Here is a 20,930-nt window from a genome sequence, read left to right on the forward strand (position 1 = left end):
AGAAAATACCTCCAAATCTCTGTAAACCTCCATAAAAACAGGCCAACAAAAGTATTTTTATATAAGAAAATATAATGATAATACATTTCATGGCTTAACTGTGAATAATGCAAAATAATCATCAAAATTAAAACACTGAATATTTATTTTTACAAAACCAAAATTAGAATTGGGGGGATAGGGGATGGGAAAATGTGAGCAGTGGTAGTAACATAAAAGGTCAATGGATTATGTCTAAAATTTTAAAAATAAAGGAAAAGAAATATAAGCATATTAAATAAGATAGATTATAAATTTAAAGTGTGCTGAATAGTTATAAGAGGTATAATTAATTACCTCTAGGAAACAGGCTTCAGGATGGGAGGTATGAAGCAAGAGAATGCTGTTTTTTGTTGGAAGCCCTGTAATACTTTTTAACAATTAGTACACATTTAGGACTACATTTTTAAAATGAAAAACTGTTAAATGCTTTGAAACTGATTTCAGAAAGACTTCAGACACTGATATCCAAGGATTATGCAGTGATTTGCCATTTGTTAGCAGCATTGTGTTCATCTGCAACCAGAAAAAATAATTTTCTAACCACATATGCTTTAAATAGTTTTGTTATTAACTTTCCATTAGGAGCAGACTACATTCTACCATGCACTCACTGATACTTAATAATGCCTCCAAATATAATGGAATTTCTGTTTTCATATTTTTTTACATGTAAGCCCTATCATTTTTTTTTGTTTTTGCTTTTGAACTTTTTATTGAGGCATAACATACACATATAAAAGTGCACAACTCTTAAGTATACAGTTTGATTTTCACAATGTACCAGATACCCAGAACCAGAGCAAAAACTAGCACTCTAGAAGTTCCTCTCATTATGCCTACCAGCTGCTGTCTCCCTGCAAAGTTAACCACTGTTCTAACTTCTAACCCCAAAAGTTGGTTTTGTCTGTGTTTTGTTTTGTTTTGTTTTTAAGTCATGTAAAAGAAATATAGAACATATGTTCTTTAGTGTCTGGCTTCTTCCAGTCAACATTAAATTGTGATATTGATCCATGTAGTTGTGTCCATTTATAGTTCATTCTCATTGGTATTTCATTGTATAACTATACCCACAATTTGTTTATCTTTTGCTGTTCAAGGACGTTTGTCTCCAGTTGTTTAGTATTATGTTTATTGCTGTACTCTATTCTTATACATATTTAGGGTGAAAATATGACAGCTTTCTCTTGAGTATAAACCTAAGAGTGGATTTGCAAGGTCAAAGGGTATGCATATATTCTGCTTTGGTTGATATTGCCAAATGGCATTCCAAAATGGTTGTATACTTTAAATGGGTGAAGTGCATATGAATTATATCTCACTGAAACTGTTGAAAAGAATCTCAGGTTTTTAAGAAAATTACTCAGTGGGGCGTCTGGGTGGCTCAGTCGTTAAGCGTCTGCCTTCGGCTCAGGTCATGATCCCAGGGTCCTGGGATTGAGCCCCGCATTGGGCTCCCTGCTCGGCAGGGAGCCTGCTTCTCCCTCTCCTTCTACTGCTCCCCATGCTTGTGCTCTCTCTCTCTCTCTGTCAAATAAAGAAATAAAATCTTTAGGGCGCCTGGGTGGCTCAGATGGTTAAGCATCTGCTTTTGGCTCAGGTCATTATCCCAGGGTCCTGGGATCGAGTCCCGCATCGGGCTCCCTGCTCAGCGGGGAGCCTGCTTCTCTCTGCCTCTGCCTCTCTCTCTCTCTCCCTGTCTCTCATGAATAAATAAATAAAATCTTTAAAAAAAATAAAAAAGAAAGAAAATCTTTTAAAAAAAGAAAAAAGAAAATTACTCAAAAAGAGTTTTTGTTGGTTAATTGGAAAAAGCCAGATATTTACTCATTCTAATTTGACAAGTTAAAAACAACACTGTTATCACCGGCCATGGTTAGAAAAGGATCGATTAACAAATTGCTTCAGAAAGCATTTAGAGGTAATAGAAGTTGATTGCTCTGAAAGACAGGAAAGATCAGCTATACTGAAGGGAGCTTATTGAAAACTGAAAGATCTTAGCAAAAAGCAAAGGCATTCTGAAGAACAGTTTAAAATAGAATTTTGACCACTTAAATGGCTGAAGTCCTTTATTCTGAATATAAAGGAATACCTCTGATTATGTGCCATACATTGTCAAAAAGAGATGTGGCTCACTACCCTCCAGGATCTTACAGTTGAGCAGTAAGATCAATTTGTGAATTACTGATCATAATGTAGAGATAAATCTAAGAGACAATAATCTAGGGGGATTGCATGCAAATAAAAATTAGAAATCAGAGAAGGTTTCTAAGGACCTAAAGGAGTTCTTTAAATGAAGAATTGGTGGAAGGGATATATGCCAGGTCAATAGAACAACATGTTTAAGCAACAGTTAAGGCCTGAGATAACACGACCCATTTAGGAAATTACAAGAATCTGGGTTGCTGGAGTGAAAGAATACTAGTTGGGAAGTGATTGGAGATAAGGATAAAGAGGCCAAGTCCCAATCATGAAGAGCCTTCTCTTTTAAGCTAAAAACAACTTTAGTGGCACTGAAACACTCCTTCCCCTTTATTTAAGGCTGGCTGAAGTAGGAGATAGTTCTCTATGACTCCAGGACATCAGTAGGGTAGAGGAAAAATAGTCCTATAATTCCCTGCCTAAAAGTAGGGTTCATAATGGAGCTGCTACGGTCAAATGCATAATAATAATGGTAATGGTAATAATAACAATAATAATATAATAAGTTGAGGTGCTATAGCCTCATTTATGCATTCTCTCTGCACCAACAGAATATGTAGAAAAGCAGTGTTAATGAAAATACTGTCAGAACGTGAATGTGCTAAAGCACTGCTGAGGTAATAATTGAGAGGTGGGTGTGGCTGATCCAGTTTGTATATTTTGGGCTCCTTTAACATAAATGAATTGACCATGTATGTCTGGGTTTATTTCTGGGCACTGTCTTCTGTTCCAGTGATCTCTGTGTCTCTTTTTTGCCAGTACCATACTGTTTTGATTACAATAGCTTTGTACTGTAGTTTGAAATCTGGGATTGGGCTATCTTCAGTCTTGCTCTTCCTCAAGACTGCTTTGGCTTTCAGGGTCTTTTGTGATGCTATACACATCCTAAAATGGATTGTTTGTTCTATTTCTTTGAAAAATGCCATTGGAATTTTAATAGGGATTGCATTGAATTGCTTTGGGTAGCATGGACATTTTAACTGTAATAATTCTTCGAACATGGACATGGAATATCTTTCCATTTATTTGTGTCGTCTTCAGTTTCTTTCATTACTGTCTTATAGTTTTCACCTTACAGGTCTTTCACCTCTTTGGTTAAAATTGATTCTTAAGTACTTTATTCTTTCCGATACTATTGTAAATGGAATTGTTTTCTTAATTTCTCTTTCTAATGGTTCATTGTTAGTGTATAGAAGTGCAACAGATTTTTGCATATTGATTTTGTATCCTGAAACTTTACTGAATTTATTTATTAGTTTTAACAGTTGTTTTTTTTTTAAAGATTTTATTTATTTGATAGAGAGAGACATAGTGAGAGAGGGAACACAAGCAAGGGGAGTGGGAGAGGGAGAAGCAGGCTTCCCGCGGAGCAGGGAGCCCGATGTGGGGCTCGATCCCAGGATCCTGGGATCATGACCTGAGCTGAAGGCAGACGCTTAACAACTGAGCCACCCAGGCGCCCCAGGTGTAAGTTTTTTGGTGGAGTCTTTAGAGTTTTCTCTATATAATATAATGTCATTTGCAAATGGAGACAGTTTTACTTCTTCCTTTCTGATTTGGGGGCCTTTTATTTCTTTTTCTTGATTAATTGCTGTGGCTAGGATTTCTAGTACTGTGTTGAATAAGAATGGTGAGAGTGGGCATCCTGTCTCTCATTCCTGATCTTGGAGGAAAAGCTTTCAGCTTTTCACTGTTGAGTACTATGTTGGCCATGGCCTTTATTATGTTGATGTACATTCCCTCCATACCCAGTTTAGAGTTTTTATCATTAATGGATATTGAAGTTTGTGAAATGCTTTTTCTGCATCCATTGAGCTGATCATATGATTTTTATCCCTTGTTTTATTAATGTGGTCTATCATGTTGATTGATTTGTGGATGTTGAACTGTCCTTGCATCCCTAGAATTAATCCCACTTAATCATGGTATAGAATTCAGTTTGCTAATGTTTTGTTGAGGATTTTTGCATCTATGTTCATCAGGGATATTGGCCTGTAATTTTCTTTTTTTGTAGTGTCCTTGCCTGAATTTGATATCAGGATCAGGGTAATACTGGCCTCATAAAGTGAGTTTGGAAGTGTTCCCTCCTCTTTTATTTTTTTGGAAGAGTTTAAAAGGGATTAGTATTAATTCATCTTCATATGTTTGCTAGAAATCACCAGTGAAGATACCTGGTCCTGCCTGGACTTTTCTTTATTGGGAGATTTTTTATTACTGATTCAATCTCCTCACTAGAAATTGGTCTGTTCATATTTTCCATTTATGATTCAGTCTTGGTAGTTTGTATGTTTCTAGTAATGTATCTATCTCTTGGTGTCTAAGTCCAATTTGTATCCAGTTTGTATCCAGTTTGTTGGTGTATAAGTGTTTACAGTCGTCTCTTATAAATCTTTGTATTTCTGTGCTATCAGTTGTGATGTCTCCCCTTTCATTTATAATTTTTTCATTTGAGTCCTCTCTCTTTTTTCTTGTTTAATCTAGCTAAAGGTTTATCTCTTTTGTTTATCTTTTCAAAAAAATACCTTAGTTTTATTCATCTTTTCTATTGTCTTTTTAGTCTCTATTTCACTTATTTCTGCTCTCATCTTTGTTATTTCCTTTCTTCTACTTTAGGTTAATTTGTTCTTTTTTTCTCATTATTACTTGAGGTATAAAGTTGGTTTTTTTCTTTAAGATTTATTTATGTATTTTTGAGAGAGTGAGCAAACGAGCATGAGCTCAAGCGGGGGAAGGGGCAGAGGAAGAGGGAGAATCCTCAAGCAGACCCCCCACTTAGTGCAGAGCCTAACATGGGGCTCAATCCCAGGAACCTGAAATCATAACCTGAGCCAAAATCAAGAGTCAGACACTTAACCACCTGAGTCACCCAGGCATCTAGTTAGGTTGTTTATTTGAGATCTTTTTTGTTTCTTAATGTGGATGTTTATCACCATAAACTGACCTTATAGAACTGTTTTTGCTTCATCCTTTAAGTTTTGGTAAGTTGTATCCATTTTCATTTGTCTCAACATCTTGATTTCTCTTTTGATTCCTTCTTTGGCTCATTGGTTGTTCAGTAACATGTTACTTCATCTCCACATATTTGTGAATTTTCCAGTTTTCTTTTTTTTCTGTAATTGATTTCTAGTTTCATACCATCGTGGTTGGAAAAGATGCTTGGTATGATTTCAGTTCTTTTAAATTTGTTGAGACATACTTTGTGGGCTAACATGTGATGTATCCTGGAGATGTTCCATGTGCACTTGAGAAGAATGTGTATTCTGTTATTGGATGGAATGTTTTGTAAATGTCTATCAAGTACATCTGGTGTAACGTGTCATTTAAGTTCAATGTTGCCTGATTGATTTTCTGTCTGGGTGATCTGTTTATTGTTAAACGTGGTATATTGAAGCCTTCTACTATTATGATATTGCTGTCTATTTCTCCCCTCAGATCTGTTCATATTTGGTTTATGTACTTAGGTGCTCCTATGTTGGGAGCATAAATATTTGCAAATGTTTGATGAGTTGATCCCTTTATTATTATATAATGACCTTTTTTGTCTCTTGATACAGTCTTTGGTTTAAAGTCTATTTTTTTGGATATACATATAGCCCTGCTTTCTTTTGGTTTACATTTGCATGGAATATCTTTTCTCGGCCCTTCACTCTGAGTCTGTGTGTGTCCTTAAAGCTGAAGTGAGTCTCTTGTAGGCAACGTCTGGTTGAGTCTTGTTATTTTATCCATTCAGCTACTCTTTTTCTTTTGGTTGGAGAATTTAGTCCATTTACATTTAAAATAATTTTTGATACATACAGTGGCTAACTGAACATAATATTAAAGAAAAATACTCCTTCTGGAAAGTCATCCCAAGGAAATCATCCTGGATGTGCACAAGAAAAAAATAAATAAAGTAATTATTGATAGGTATGGACTTAATATTGTCATTTCATTAATTGATTTCTGGTTGTTTTGTAATTCCTTTTTTCCTTTCTTTCTCTTTTGCTCTCTTCCTTTGTGATTTGATGACTTTGAATTCTTACTAAAGAGTTTTTCAGTTATTGTTCTGCAGAGAATAAAGTCATGTAAATAATAATTTTATCATATTTCCAAAAATGGTACCTCTCTTACTATTATATAAATATAATTCTGATTATTGATCTGAAGTGATCAATGTATCCTTATATGCCCAATGTATTAAGAGTTGGTTTTGGCAGTGGGGCTCTGGCTGGCTCAGTCAGTAGAGAGTGCAACTCTTGATCTCGAAGTAAGTTCGAGCCCCACGTTGGTTGTAGAGATTACTTAAAAATAAAATTGTTTTAAAATTTTTATTTTTTTAAACAGAAGTGGGAGTTGCCTCCACATTTTATTTTATTGCTTAGATGTAAAAAAAAGTTAAAAGATTATAGACAGAAAAGGGGAAATTTTTCCTGAGAAAAATTTTTTTATTTTATTTTTTTTTTAGAGAGAGCATGTGTACATGGGTGGGGGGGGTGGGTGCAGTGGGAGAGGGAGAGAGAGACTCTTAAGCAGGCTCCATGCCCAGTGCAGAGCCCACCACGGGGCTCGATCTCACAACCCTGAGATCATGAGCTGAGCCAAAACCAAGAGTCAGACATTTAACTGACTGAGCCACCCAGGCACCCCAGAAAAATAGACTTTGAATTGCTTCTGCAAATAAGAATTTAGATGAAAGCTAATAGACCAACAAAAACTTAATGGAAAGCTAAAGTATATAATTTTTAAACTCTTACATCCTGATTTATTTCAGAGCCAGTGCTTGATTGTTAGTTATTCTTATTTCCTTTCCTAAATACTATGGCAAAAATCAGTGGACTTTCTTTTCTTTTTATAACTAAGGAATCCCCTGAGACAGGTTGTTCTTCACTTTTGCCACCTACTTTGCCTAGATATAGCACTGTTTTCATGTAAATCTTGGTCTTATTCTACATAAAAGCAGTTTTTCATTTTTGTGTTAGCAAACCTCAAAGACAGAAATTGGCAGTGCTTTTGAAATATTTATTATTTTATTGTTCTTATTTCATATTAACTTTGAATTTATTATAGAAAATTCAGAGATAATCACTATTTAAACTTTTGTGATTATCCCTCCAATCCTTTTTCTTAGCATACATATGTATATATAGAAACACAGACAAACTTTTAAAAATAAATGTAAAATCATACTATACATGCTATTTGAGTCATTAACATTTGCCATAGCATAAAACCTTCCTTTAGAACATAATTCTTATGTACTATATACCACAGAGCAATTATATCCTAGTTTAACCATTCCCCTCTGTGTAGACATTTGTTATTTCTGTATTTTTAAGCAGTGCCTTTTACATTAGCCCTTGAAAAATGTTAAATGACCAATTCTCCCTTTTCTGATTCCTTTTCTAAAGGTGTTTTTCTGGCAAATTCAGGTCTTAGAAGAGGAAGACCTTAGAGTTCTACATTTGAAACCTGCTGTGCCACACACTAGTTGTGTGACCTCAAACAGCGTTAACTAGTGTGAAATACCCTCACAGAGTAGTCATTTCTTAATTCCTTTCTTTCCCTTTTCAAGTACTTTGCTCAAGTATAATGCCAGCCTTGAGGAACTTTGTAAAGACATTTTAATATTCTTATTCCCTGGATAAGGCAGAGGCAACTAATTTTTGGCAGTCAACTTTTGGCTACTAACATTCGTTTTCTGGCTGTCAGTTTTAATGTATTGTGGTTTTTTTTTTTTTTCACTCTCTTTTTCTCCTAGAGATAAGATTTCAGTTTCCACAGCTGACTGGAGTGCTTACCCTTGCTTTCTTTATTCATAATTGTATTATTACACTCTTGAAGAACAACAAGAACCAAGAAAACAACGTGAGTAATCGTCAGAGGAATTGAATTTTGTTATTGGATCTTAATTCTTAAATTTAAACCATAGAAGTAATCAGCAAACTTTTTCTGTAAAGGTTTAGATGGTAAATATTTTAGGTTTTGTGGGCCTTATGGTCTTTGTTATAACTACCTAACTCTGCTTCTGTGTCATGAAAGGAACCATAAAGAGTATTTGAACAAATGGATGGTGGCTATGTTTCAAGAAAACTTTGTTTACAAAAACAGACAGCAAGCCAGCTTTCACATGGACCATAGTTTGTCAACCCCTGCTATAGAGTAATCACTAAAAAAATGAAGAGGCATAGCTAATAGCCAACAGTGCTGATACAATCTTTTTAAAATACCCAGGTTATCTAAAAGATTAAAAAAAAGAAACAAAGAATAAAAAGAAAAACAAGGGCTAGATGGGACAAACTGAAAACAAATAGCAAGATAATAGATTTAAACCCAGTCGTATTGATGATAACTTTAAATATAAATGATCTAAATGCTGCAATTAAAAGATATCAGAGTGATTAAAAAACAAAACCTGACTACAGTTGACCCTTGAACAAGATGGGGGTTAAGAGTGCTGACTACCTCATCCTCCACTGCCGCAGTCATAAATTCATGCATAACTTTCCCCCAGAGCTTAACTCCTAATAGCCTACTGTTGACCGGAAGCTTTAATGATAACATAAACAGTTGATTAATACATATTTTGTATTTTTTATATATTATATGCTATATTCTTATAAAGTAAGCTAGAGAAAGGAAAATGTTACTAAGAAAATCATAAGAAAGAGAATGCATTTACAGTACTGTACTGTATCTATTGGAGAAAATCTGCATTTAAGTGGGCCTGCACATTTCAAACCCATGTTGTTCAAAGGTCAGCTGTATACTTGAAATATAAAGATAGACCATGCAGACACTAAACATAAGACAGGTAGAGTGGCTGTTTTAGTATCAGACAAAGTCGACTTCAGAATGAGGAGTATTAACAGAAATAAAGAGCAACAGTACATAATGATCTTTAGGGATCAATCCCTCAAGAAGACATAATAATCATAAATATATATGCACCCAGGGACAGAGCTTCCAAATAAATGAAGCAGCAGCTGTCAAAACAGAAAGGAGAAGTAGACAAATTCACTATTATAATTGGAGATTTCATTACCCCTCCTTTAATCATTGATGGAATAGAAAATAAATAAGGATATAGAAAACCAAAATAATATCAACCTACTTGATCTAATTAACATTTATAAAGGTCTTCTCTCAAGTAACAGGTGAATGCACATTCTTTTCAAATGCTTATGGAACATATACCAAGATAGACCATAGGCTGGGAAATTGAATAAATCTCAATAAATTTAAAAGGATTGAAATCATACCAAGTATGTTCTTTGACCACAGTGAAGTAAATTTAAAAATCACTAACGAAGAAATTTGGAAGATTGACAAATACATGGAAATTAAATAGCAGCCTCCTAAATAAGCAATGCGTCAAAGAAGAAATCACGAGAAAAATTGGGAAATACTTTGAGATTACTAAAAATGACACAACATAGCAAAACTTATGGGATGCAGCTAAAGGAGTGCTTGAAGGGAAATTTAAAGCTGTAAATACCTACACTAAAAAAGAAGAAAGATCTCAAATCAGTAGCCTAACCTTCTACCTTAAGATACTAGAGAAAGAAGAGTGAACTGAACCCAAAGCAGGCAGAAGTTAACCAGTTACTTGTGGCCTTGTCTGCAGATTTTGAAATCAGTTTGATGGCTTCTAACCATGTAAACAAAAATCATGGTGAAGCTCTAATAGAGGTCTGTACAATTGTTACTGAAATACAAAGGAAGAAGAGTTCACTGTGCCTGGGGATTCTGAGAAGACTTCAAGTAATGTGTGGCAGAGTCATTATGAAGGCAAAAATCCTTCTAAGGAGAAGGAAGTTAGCTCTCAAATTAGGGCAAGAATATAAATCAAACTCTACCATTTTCATGTTTACTCTTACATAGTAACACATCTGGCATATTACCTGTGAATGAAGTTAGAATTGAGTTAATCTGGATTTTCCAAACTCTCTAACTTGGTGACCTTCAGATTTTTCAGATGTAAAAATAGCATTATTTGATACCTACATCTCAGGGTTTTAATCAAAATTAAACATTATAAAATAGGAAAGGTATTTAACATGCTGTGGTGTATAGTAGCAGCTAGAAATTTTTTGTTTCTATATCCCTCTTACCTTCTCTCCTTACATTTAGACTATGGATCTCTCACCTAACAGGAGAAAATATTTTCCCCTTCAGATTCTTTCCAGTGCCTTAAAACTTATTTTGCAATAAGAACATATTAACTGTTCTCCAAGATTTCTTCCTATAATGCTAATAATGGATCCCCAGAAAAATACATAATGAACCATGTCAATTCTTATCTTTTCTCTCATCACTGCACTAGATTTTAATTTTATTTTTTTACAGATTTTATTTCTTTGAGAGAGAGAGAGCACGAGCAGGGGGAGGGGCAGAGACAGAGAAGCAGGCAGAAATGCAGGTGGAGAAGCAGGCTCCCACTGAGCAGGGAGCCCTACAACACGGGGCTCGATCCCAGGACCTTGAGATCATGACCTGAGCCAAAGCCAGACGCTTAACACACTGAGCCACTCAGGCGCCCCTAGATTTAGTTTTTATCTGGAAATGTTTAGTCTTATTATACTTATACTTTTGTCATAAACAGTTTTAAATCTTCTGAGGGAATAGGAAGAAAGTCTTGTTTATCCTAAGTAAGCATTTGGAACTTTGGGATGTAAGGGGAAAATGAGCATATACTTTTAAAGCTCTGTACTTTTAAATCCCTTCCTCCTCCTTCACAAGTTCCCTCACTCATTGTCACTTGAACAAAGCTACCTACACGAAGTTTTAGGAAGTTTAGAAAGATAGTGGAAAATACCTGTTTCGTCTTCACAGGAAATAATGTATATCTCATTAATAATGTATTCCTTGGTGCCATCTAAATCACCTGTCTACACTAATCAACTTTTCTCTTAGGCCAACTTAGACCAAGTTACGTATCGGATCATTCTATCCATAATAAGGCTCTGCTTCTCAAACTTTACCACTAAAGTCTCCTAATGACAGAGAATACCTCATATACCTGGGAATCTGCAGGTGAAGAACACAATTTCATTGAAGTCTCATATTTCATCTTAAGCATGCATGCACATTTTTACTGTACTCTGAATTAGTTTGTCTTAGTAGAAAAGTCTTAAAATAATGAGTTAAATGACAGGCAAACCTCACTTTACACAGTTCCTATATGCATGACTTTCAGTTACTGTGGTTTAGTTAAATTACCTCAGTCCCCCAACAACATGGTTCAAATTCCAATTACCACAGGATTTGAAATTTGAGTACTTACATAAAGTAATAGCTACCTGCCCTTCAATTCACAAATCACCACATAAATAACAGACATATATCATGATCTGTTACCAATCACATCACGTCTTTCAAAGTCTCATTGATTGGTCACTACACATTTGTCATTCACTTTACACACAGACTGCCAAGTGGATAGTTAAGTTGTCTCCTTCTTAGCTGGTGGTAAATCCACATAATATTTTACAAAAATGGGAAATCGAGAGAGAAAATTGACAAAGGTGAAAGTGCAATAATGAAATAAAAAGTGAAAATGCTGGAAATGAAATTTGAATAAAACAGAAATGAAATCATGGAAGAAACCTCTGCTTGTGGAAAGGTAGACGTTCAAGAGACTCTGAATGTGCAGCCAGAGAAATCTGGGGACCTGGGGAAGGTCAACTTATCAACATGAATGAGGAAAGTGGTTGTGATGAGAAGAATAAAGTTGTCCCCAGGAAGTGGCACTATCAGAAAACTTCACATTGAAAGAGTTCTGAGAAATACTTCACAACTTTGAAGGCACAATGGATGAAGTGATGGAAGGTAATGCAAACTTAGAAGAAAGGAATATGACAGTTCACTAAGGCATTGAAAAGATGCTTGCTCTGTATTGTAATTATACCATGAGAAGGAGGAAACAATTCAAAGTGCCCTTGGTAAGTTTTTACAAATTAAAAAAACCACTTTAATTCTCAATGTTTCTGATGTTTTAAAATAATATATTAGGGCACCTAGATGGCTCAGTCGGTTAAGTGTCTGCCTTCGGCTCAGGTCATGATCCCAGAGTCCTGGGATTGAGTCCCACACCGGCTCCCTGCTCAGGGGCGGGGGGGGGTCTACTTCTCACTCTCCCTCTCACCCTTCCCCCTGCTCATACTCTTGCTTGCTCTCTCTCTCTCTTTCAAATAAATAAATTAAAAAACTTAAAAAAAAAAAAATCGTATATTAAATAAATAGTACTTTTGCTATTGTTTTCATTTCCTTATACATTTGTAACCAACAGTGAGAGTTTTTAATGTTTCGACAAAAATTGTTAAAGGTCATGGAACAATTTTTCTCACAGATTATTATGATCATATCACACATTTTTTTAACAAATGATAATTTATTGAAATAGTTGGTGTAAATATCTACAGTAGTGACTTCAACCATTCGATACTGATGGAAGTAATATGCTTAATAATCTCTGAAGGACTGTGCAAGTCAGTGAGTGGCTTGTGGATCCTTGTCTAGAACTGACTTTGGAAAATCTTAGGAATCTTAGTACCTTCAGCCCAAGGAGTTTAAATCGCATAGTGATTCTCAGAGTCTTGGTGGGCATCCAAACTCATTCTTTTACTTTGATATTCTTTTCCTGTGTGCCTCTGATGAAGTCAGCACAGATTCTCCAGGGCATTTACATTCAGTGAATCCTCACTTCGGGTTTTACGGGAGTCTTTCTGGTATCTGTAAGCCATAGCTGCAGTGCACCGCTTTCTGACCAACTTGTTCCTGGGTGAGAGCAAACAGCAGTGAGGCAGGAGCAGGTGGACCCCAGCTGTGCTGCAGCTGCCACCACATCTTCCTCAAAGAGGTGTCCAGGCAGTTGTAGTGTCAGACTACTATGAAAAAAAGAGGACGGCCTCTCCTTAACTTTGTGCTTCCTAAAACTCTTAAGTAGAATCGCTTTTCTGGAAATTCATACCAGTGTATCTGGAGATGTGCATTCCCCAGTGAGAGAAGCTCGGGACTGCATGGAGAGATAGACATTTCAGTTTACGGTCTTCCAAGGATTGCAGGAAGATTCTCTGCCTTTCTTACTAGAACCCTCAATGGGCCTTGAAATCTGTTTTTTTATGTGTACACACCATAAAATGCGTTCCTATTTCTGCTCCCTTTTGGGACTAGCACTTTGTAGAACTAGTATGTGAGATTCAGCTGATAAAATTTAACTCAACTTTTGGCTTTTGTGGGAAATATTTTTTAAAAAGAAGCTTAAAAGTTTAAGTGGATGATGGTTTCTTATTGTCTTAATTGAAACTACGGTATGAAGTATAGTCTAGCTTTCAAAAAATCAGTTAGACTTCATGTTAACTTCTTAAAACATTAGTAAATACTAATGATAAAGCTAGCATTTTGTAATGTAAAGCTAACACTTTGTGCCAACAAAATTCTAAACACTTTAAATATATGTAAATACATAAACTCTCCTTTTGATTGTACTGAAATTGGCTTATATACTTGCATAAATTAAGCTAAATGGGTACTATATTCTAAGAAAAAAATTGTCATTTGGTTTATTTAATGATTATACTTTTCAGCAGGTTTCAGTAAGTAATTTGACTCATAGAAGTCCTGTTAATATACATTTCCTTGAGATTTAAGTCAGAAAATGTGAAGCTGGCATGCTTGGGTGACTCAGTTGGTTAAACGCCTGCCTTCGGCTCAGGTCATGATCCCAGGGTCCCAGGATTGAGCCCCGTGTCAGGCTCCTTGCTCAGCGGGGAGCCTGCTTATCCTTCTGCCTTTTGCTCACTCACTCTCTTTCTCTCTGACAAATAAATAAAAGCTTTAAAAAAAAAAAAATGTGAAGCTTGTCAGGGACTCTGAATTGTTAATGTTGTGTTAGTCATTCAGAGCTCAGTAAACAAAGGCTTAAAAGTAGAGAAGACAAAAGAATAAAAAGGCCTCACTTTCTTCTATATAAACTGCAGTTGGACTTGGATCTAAAGACATTTGTGAAGGAGGAAAATAATGTGGCTCCTAAACAGGTGTAATGATCAGATTTTCCAGCTTTGTTAAGTTTGGCTTAATTTCATCGTTTTTTGTTTTGTTTTTTTTTCACTAAACATAGTTGTTTTGTGTGTGTGCGTGTGTCACTAAATGGGATATAATTTCTATTCCTTAGTAAGGCATACCTTACCAAAAGAAAAAAAAAAGTTGTAGATTTGAAGATCATCCAACGCATCCTTTATCGTCAGAATATATAGTCTCTGTAAACATCTAGGCTAGATATGTGGACTAACCTCTTGGTATTTCCTCATCATGTTTGAATTAGAACCTATACAGTGCTTTTTTTGTTTTGTTTTGCCTGTCTTTATTTAGTTTCACACCATGCTAATTCTTTAAAAACATTTGCAGTGCCTTATATCTCAATTTGTTATTTACTTTTTGCTTCTTCATATGAATCTGTGTAGTTTACTTAACTATACATCGTCAGAGGTTTTTATGTAAATGTGCGGGATAGCTCTGTGTGGTCAGTTTCTGTCTGTCATTTTTGTTAGTAAATGCTCCATTGCATAGTATTTTCACTATGAACGGTATGTGGAACAAATCATAAACTATATTCGAGAAGCAGAATGTGCTTCCAGCACCACTTGTGCCCACCCCCGATAAAGCTAGTCCTCATTCTGAGGTGGCATTCTTCCCGTCACCCTGCCCCCCGTTGCTCATTCATAAGGCAGAGTAGATTACCTAATTAATGTGTAGGATTCATTTGTCACCTGTGCCTCTTTTTAAATATATTTTTTTACTTTGAGACTTGTTGTCTAAAAGATGGCTTTTTTCCTCCCTTTTCCATTAAACGGGCTTTTAAGAGGCTGTATCTCCAGGCCTAGTACAGTGATGGCTTGTGTTCAAGGCAGAGAATAGCAAAACCCACATGTGTGCATGGTATTCATAGGTGGCATGTTTCCCAGGATCATGCTAACCCTCAGCTGCTTTCATATTAAAACATCTTTTCTGTTCATTAGAGTAGTTTCAGATGAAAACAGATACGCAACTCTTGACCTAGTTGCATTGAGTGTACATTTAGACTACTGTAAAATAGAACTGTTCTGATTTTAATATTTCTCTTGCATCTGTGGTGCACGCTGCTGTATCCTTTGTTACTCGTAACTTGTTACTTCTTTATCTTTTTTCCTTTTTTTTTAAAGATCTTATTTATTTATTTATTTAACAGAGAGAGAGAGAGAGAGAGCACACACAAGCAGGGGGAGTGGGAGAGGGAGAAGCAGGCTCTCCACTGAGCAGGGAGCCCGATGTTGGGCTCAATCCCAGGACCCTCGGATCGTCACCTGAGCCAAAGGCAGACGCTTAACTGACTGAGCCACCTATCTTTATTTTCTTTATTGTTGTTTATTAACTGTGACACAGATGCATTCGAGACTGATCATTTCTCTACTGTAATAGCTAAGGGCATGCAATTTGGAGCCATAACATCTTTAGTTTGAATACTGACTTTACCAGCTACTTACTCTGTAACCATGAACAAGTTTTGTAACCTTGCTGTACTAGTTTATTCATTTATAAAATGAAGAAAATGAATGCACCTACATTTAATGAGATTATACATATAAAGTGCTTATTGCATAGCCTAGCACCTAGCCTATTTAATAACTGGCTACTAACTATAACCAGCGTGGTTATTATTTTTCCTGTACATTTACCAGGTTCCTCCTCTGTCCCAGGTATTGTTCTGGGTATTGAGGATATAAGGATGAAAAACACATAGTCCTTGCCCTCAAGGATCTCATAGTCTAGTGGTATGAACCAACTTAGACATAGAAAAATTAAAATACCAACATGATACAAAAACTCTTAACGTTGGCTACTTTTTGGGTGTTGAGGGACAGTTTTTTTCCCCTTGGGAGCTTTCATTCATGAACATAGATTACTTTTATAATAGAAACTAGTGATAACTACAATGAACTCTAGTAGATGTTGTAATTTCAGGTATGTGTACAGTGCTATAAGAACAGGAAAACAGAAGGGAAAACTGACTTATCAGGAAGCCTTTGCACCTTAGCCTTATCATCTTCATCAGACTTTCCCCCAAAGTCTACTAAGGTACACGTCTTTGCAGAAAGCCTGACCAGAATGATGGGTGATCAGGTGCTATGTAAGCTAAAGACTGTCCATGAAATGGTAGCTGTCCCACTTTATGTATAGCTATCTCTGACACAGCTGTTTTGGCCTCCCAAGATTTTGCATTTTATAAGACTACCTCTGTTTTTGAGTCACATTGAGTAGGTTGAAGGTAGAATGACTTTTAAACATCATAATGGGAGAATACTACCCTTTGGTATGAAAGGTAGAGTTTCCTTGTTCATTTCTGTTCATTCTCTACAAAACCATGAGACAACCTTAGGAGTGACTGATGTCTAGCCTGAAATGGGCCCTAGGCTTCATAAACTAAAGAGGAAAGACTTGGGGCACCTGGGTGGCTCAGTTAAGTGGCTGCTTTCGGCTCAGGTCATCGTCAGGCTCCCTGCTCAGCAGGGAGCCTGCTTCTCCCTCTCCCACTCCCCCTGTTTGTGGTCTTTCTCTGTGTCAAATAAATAAAATCTTAAAAAAAAAAAAAAAAGGAGGAAAGACTTTGAAAGCCCCCTGAAGCCTCTTCCTCAACCCTAAACAATTAGAAGCTCTTTGAGAATGCTAGAACCAACCTGCATAATCCAAGTTCCTGTGGCTTCTTCATAGGCGTGTCCACCATCTAATTCAGGGTCTGGAATCCCTGGTTTGTTTTCAAGCTGATTGTCTATTTAGACCTAACCTTAGGATTTCTCGTAGCTTGTTACTTGCTTTTTAAGTGAATTTATGAACATTCAAGTTTATAACTTTCTATTCTTGCTCAGCCCATTTAAGGAGAAGAGTTGTCCAAAAAATCAGAAATGCTCCCTAATGCCAAATGTCCACTTTCCTTATTGTGTTATCAAACTAAAGTAAAATTGTATATAATTTTTTTTCTTATCTGTTTTCTTAGCTTTCAAAGTAATTTGTGTTTAAAATGAAAAATGAATAGGCTTATTGCCATAATTTAGTTGTGCTGAATTGTTTGGCTGTAACTTTAGCGATGATGGAGACCAGATTTGTGAGCCGTGGGATCTGTTCTGTTTGGATCTGACAGCTGGCTGCATTAAATGTCTTGGAGCTTTTTCCTTCACATGGGGGTAGGAGGTCAGGAGGGTGGGAATAGCAGTGGAAGAAAGCAACCCACTTTATTTAATGTGCTGCATTTGTTTACCGATTCCAATAATAACATTGTGCAGCTGTTGGAACAGTTGCCTTTTGATTTCCTTTTGTTTACTGTTTAGGTTTGTTAAGCTTGTCTGTGATACCTGCTTACTGTCTGCCCTTTAACTAGCTTTCCTTCTTTATTAAATATGTTTTAATACTGTACCAGTTTCTTTCAGCCAGGGCATGCTTTGATGGTTTAGCAAAGTCAATTTACTAAAAGAAAAATGTTTTTTTAATTCTGTAGGTCATACTGAAGGTGGCTTGTTTTTGCTTTCTTGTCCCTTAGCTTTATTATTTTTAATCAAATATTTTGTAATGTGGTAAATAAATTACCTTAGAAATTAGTCATAATTTTTTGTTAAGCCACCATTTATGTTAAAGAAAGAAAGAAAGAAAAGAAAAGAAAGAAAAAAAAAATTGTTGGACTGATTGTGAAGTATGTGAATTTTGTTTTATCTACTTTCTGTGAACAGATTGGATACCTAGAAGGCATGTACATAAAAACACACACAGCCAAAAGATAAATCTTGAATTTGTCAGTTTTCTTATTTAGTCTATTCAAGCAGATTTAACTGCAAATTTATTCAGTATTATGGGAATTTTGTTCTCTTTTTACAGGTGAGGGACTTGTCCATTGCTTATATGCTGGTGACATTAACTTACCTCTATATTGGAGTCCTGGTTTTTGCTTCATTTCCTTCACCACCATTAACCAAGGATTGCATAGAGCAGGTAAGGCACTAGGTACCCTCTCTTGATGATTGTTAACACCTTCCTATCTGCAGAGCAGGTGGGGTGATACGGTAGCAAGATAATCCCAGACAGACCGGGGTTTGAATACCATCTCTACTGTTTACTCTGCAGGTGAGATTTTAGGCATCTTCCCCAGCCTTTCTAAACTTCGGTTTCCTATTCCATTAAATAGTATAATACATACATCATAGATTTTTAAAGAGACTCTCGAGAAAGCATACTGCATGCTAGCCCCTTGTGGTACTCAAAATAGATAATTCCTATTATTATGTGCATGGTATTTCTCTTTATTTGGAAAACTGTTATTGGTGCTATTCATGAATTTGTAAAACCTCTGCTGGGAATACATGCAACCTTCTTATTTTCCAAAGCCTGGATCTGGAAATGTCCTGGATAATCTGGTGTCTTTGCTCATCAGTCCCCAATGATAGGTCTAACACTCATTTTTGTACACCGTGGCGGGCAGTAAAACAAAGACTATTTGGCTGTTAAAAAGAGAGGGAGATGGATGGGCGCCTGGGTGGCTCAGTTGGTTAGGCGACTGCCTTCAGCTCAGGTCATGATCCTGGAGTCCCGGGATCGAGTCCCACATCGGGCTCCCTGCTCAGCAGGGAGTCTGCTTCTCCCTCTGACCCTCCTCCCTCTCATGCTCTCTGTCTCTCATTCTCTCTCTCACAAATAAATAAAATCTTTAAAAAAAAAAAAGGAAAAAAAAAAATAAAAAGAGAGGGAGATGGAAAGAATAGAAGAAAAGATTTTATAAAAAAAGTTGCCATAAGTAATACTTTTGATTTGACCCATCATAAACTTAGGAACAGTGTAGTTTCTAGTTTAATGTGACTGACAAAAATAGCATTTTACAGATGAGTTTCTTTCTAGTCAGAAGAAATTCCTCTAATAAGAGTGTAGCGGAGGGGCGCATGGGTGGCTCAGTCGTTAAGCATCTGCCTTCGGCTCAGGTCATGATCCCAGAGTCCTGGGATCAAGCCCCACATTGGGCTCTCTGCTCGACGGGAAGCCTGCTTCTCCCTCTCCCACTCCCCCTGCTTGTGTTCCCTCTCTCGCTGTGTCTCTCTCTGTCAAATAAATGAATAAAATCTTTATTAAAAAAAAAAGTGTAGTGGAATATACAGTACAATTTATTATGGATGAATTATAAGAGTTATTTCAGCATAATACTGTTAATAATATTCTCATCTTTATAAGAGAAATAAGTTTGAATTATTACTGTTATGATAGCTTGAAATGTTCTTCTCTTGATTTCCATGATTCCAGAAGTTCTTTGGCAGCCAAATGTTTGCTGAAAATTCCCCTAATGTGAACAATCCCTTATAAAGCCCACTGTCTTGGGAATAGGAATATCTATGGTATTTGTATTTGAAAGGAAACAAAAAAATTCTGAGTAATTAACTTTCCTTTTAGATGCCAAACTAAAATGGAGAAAATCATGAGAGGAAATAGAAATAAATCATTTTCTTTTTAATTATAGGCTATAAATAATAATGATACTAGGTGATATATATACTCTCACATTATTCTACAATCTTTACTTTGGAAGTACTATGATGTTTCAGGGAAGGAAAAGCAAGAGAATTGGTGAGGATCAAATAGCATCGAATTAAATTAGCCATTTGAATGTATTGAAACAGATTTATGCTTGTACCTACCTTACAGAGCAGTGCTTCTGAGACTGTGAAGGGCAAGGTTTTCTTTGTCGTTTTAATGTCAAATCAATTACAGACTGATACTTTTGTAAAATAAAATAATGTGGCAATGTCAAATTTCTATAAAAGTTTCTAAACACTTCAATTTTTGTACTTAGTTTATTGAAAAATAATAGTTCACATATAGTTCGTGGGTGAGCACCGGTCCACAAACCAAAACTTGTGTGGCACCTATGTTCCAAATAAGCAAAAGATATTCAGTTTTATAAATTTGTATGTACTGAATTTATTTTTAACATTACTTCATTATCTTTCTTTGATTAGAATTTTTTAGACAACTTCCCTAGCAGTGACATCCTGTCCTTCATTGCAAGGATATTCCTGCTGTTCCAGATGATGACTGTATACCCACTCCTAGGCTATTTGGCTCGTGTTCAACTATTGGGCCATGTCTTCGGTGACATTTATCCTAGGTAAGGGCTCTTCTCTTGACCAGCAAGATGTGCCAAGCAACAAATGACTGTGCAAACAGGTCAGTTTAAAATGTGACTGATCCTTTTGCTATAAAAATTTGCCTAATGAAAATGGTTACTAAGGGTAGATCACAGTTGTTCTTTTCCCTGAAGAGCTATAAAATTAGAAGCTGCTTCCATGTCCAGAATGATTTAAAGTTAGTTCCTTCCATGGGGCGCCTGGGTGGCTCAGTTGGTTAAGCGACTGCCTTCGGCTCAGGTCATGATCCTGGAGTCCCGGGATCGAGTCCCGCATCAGGCTCCCTGCTCAGCAGGGGGTCTGCTTCTCCCTCTGACCCTCCTCCCTCTCCTGCTCTCTGTCTCTCATTCTCTCTCTCTCAAATAAATAAATAAAATCTTTAAAAAAAAAAATAAAAAATAAAAAATAAAGTTAGTTCCTTCTAGGGGCACCTGGGTGGCTCAGTCGTTAAGCGTCTGCCTTCGGCTCAGGTCAGGATCCCAGGGTCCTGGGATCGAGCCCCGCATCGGGCTCCCTGCT

The 20,930-nt window shown here is 36.3% G+C and overlaps 1 protein-coding gene across 7 annotated transcripts in view; it reads left to right on the forward strand.

Moving 5' to 3' along the window:
- The window catches only part of SLC38A9 (solute carrier family 38 member 9), a 93,543-nt gene that overhangs the window by 64,702 nt on the left and 7,911 nt on the right, over positions 1–20,930 (forward strand). For 6 of the 7 annotated variants that reach the window (XM_078067314.1, XM_036065688.2, XM_036065691.2 and 3 more), the window contains 3 exons: positions 7,979–8,085; positions 18,121–18,234; positions 20,244–20,392. In XM_078067314.1, coding sequence (XP_077923440.1) covers positions 7,979–8,085; positions 18,121–18,234; positions 20,244–20,392 — 370 coding nt within the window. Of the gene's footprint in view, positions 1–7,978; positions 8,086–18,120; positions 18,235–20,243; positions 20,452–20,930 lie in introns of all 7 variants that reach the window. The other variant, XR_013445813.1, reaches the window with a different exon arrangement.

The sequence above is a fragment of the Halichoerus grypus genome, chromosome 2 (genome assembly GCF_964656455.1).
Source record: "Halichoerus grypus chromosome 2, mHalGry1.hap1.1, whole genome shotgun sequence".
Classification (NCBI taxonomy): domain Eukaryota; kingdom Metazoa; phylum Chordata; class Mammalia; order Carnivora; family Phocidae; genus Halichoerus; species Halichoerus grypus.